The sequence below is a fragment of the Populus euphratica genome, unplaced genomic scaffold, assembly GCF_000495115.2.
Source record: "Populus euphratica unplaced genomic scaffold, PopEup_1.0 scaffold37.1, whole genome shotgun sequence".
NCBI lineage: Eukaryota > Viridiplantae > Streptophyta > Magnoliopsida > Malpighiales > Salicaceae > Populus > Populus euphratica.
The window spans coordinates 862,686-864,169 of record NW_011499909.1 but is presented as its reverse complement, the minus strand read 5'-3'; the positions used below and the strand labels follow the sequence as shown (position 1 = coordinate 864,169).

The 1,484-nt window shown below is 36.8% G+C and overlaps 1 protein-coding gene across 1 annotated transcript; it reads right to left on the bottom strand.

The window, feature by feature from the left end:
• LOC105133768 (heme-binding protein 2-like) lies at positions 1-1,484 on the bottom strand. Its single transcript, XM_011037873.1, has 2 exons — positions 1,129-1,484; positions 1-521 (listed from the first exon to the last, which is right to left on the bottom strand). Exons 1-2 carry the CDS (start codon positions 1,404-1,406, stop codon positions 110-112), a joined length of 690 nt encoding a protein of 229 aa, XP_011036175.1. The 5' UTR covers positions 1,407-1,484; the 3' UTR covers positions 1-109.

The window sequence follows — 1,484 nt, the reverse complement described above, 5'->3', positions numbered from 1 at the left end:
AAAGGAAATCTTAAGCAATTGGGTAGCATATCCTTTGATAAAGATGGCTTATTTCTTTTCTTGCCTTTTCCTCCATTACCTAACTGTGTGTACAAATGACTGGTCAACATTAATCAAACCAAAACATGACTTCATTTACACGATTCTCATATTCGTAGGGCGAGTTGTAGCCAGCAACACTGCAAGGCACACGACCCCCGCTTTGTGTCCTTGCTATGGATGATTCCCAGGGGGTGCCCTCGAGGCTTTTCTTCAACGCCAAAACTTGTCCAGGGATGATGGTGTCGTTCAAAAAACCTCCAAACCTCTTCACAGCTGCATGGCGGTGTTTAGGCAGCTTCACTGGATGTACTTGACGGGAGAGAGGAGGGTTATTTTGGTACTTTTGTGGCAAATAGAGGTGCACAGTAAAGGTTTGGTTGCGGGAACTCGTGGTTGATGAAAACATATCTACCAAAACTGGAGCTGTCATGTTGATGTTTGCTGCCTGATCATTGTTTCCTTGAATATACATAGCGAGGCTTCACAGGCGCCATAATAAGCATGAAATCATTAAATAAATTCTTAAAGGGCAAATAAGCATGGACAAGATTGTGATTTTGAAGTGTAGGAGATCGAATTGGCCAGTGATATTCCATAATCCATCTACCTGGTGGTTGTGTGTGGCAAATGATTAGCTTATTATTAAAATTAAAATATTAAATCTCAAGAGCTTGTCTTATACTAAATTAAAGTTATTCATGGACCTATGCTAGTACAACACCTATAAAATAAATTATAGGTAAATGATAAAGTTTCAAATTAAAATACTAATAGAGAATAATTGTTTTTCAAAATAAAATATATTAAGATGGTATTTTTTATTTTTAAAATTTATTTTTAATATTAATGCATCAAAATAATTTTAAAAAAAATATTTTGAAATAAAACAAATTAAAATACTTTTTAAATATTTTTTAAACATAAATATAAATACACTCTAGACCTTTTTTACAGTATTTATTAAACAAAGAAAAGCGTCTGTGATCCCATGGTTTGTTAAATAAACAAAAAGCGATTTGTGATTTCTTGCACTGAAGGATGCATCTGCCCTAAATGAAAGGAAAGTTGAGAGAAAGATGTGCTTACATGTTGAAACCATGACCAACTGCATCCTTGTACGAGTTAGAGTTGAGTGGTGAAGTAGAAATCCAAGTCGCTGTTCTGTAACTTCTAATTTCATAGTCTTTTTGACTGTGAATCACCTGATATGGAGCACACTCAAGGCGTAGACAGTTTGCTGGCTCTTCATAGGCACTGCGACCTTGACATTGCTCGAACATAATAGCAATGCACAAAGCCAGGGTCAAGAAGACCAAACCAATCCCTTCGCCGGCCGAACCCATGTGGCCCATTCCTCGAACCATGGCTCTCTTTTTGGACCCGAAAATTGTTCTTTCTGGTTCGTTATCAACAAATTGTTCACACCCCCGTGTAAATAAAAG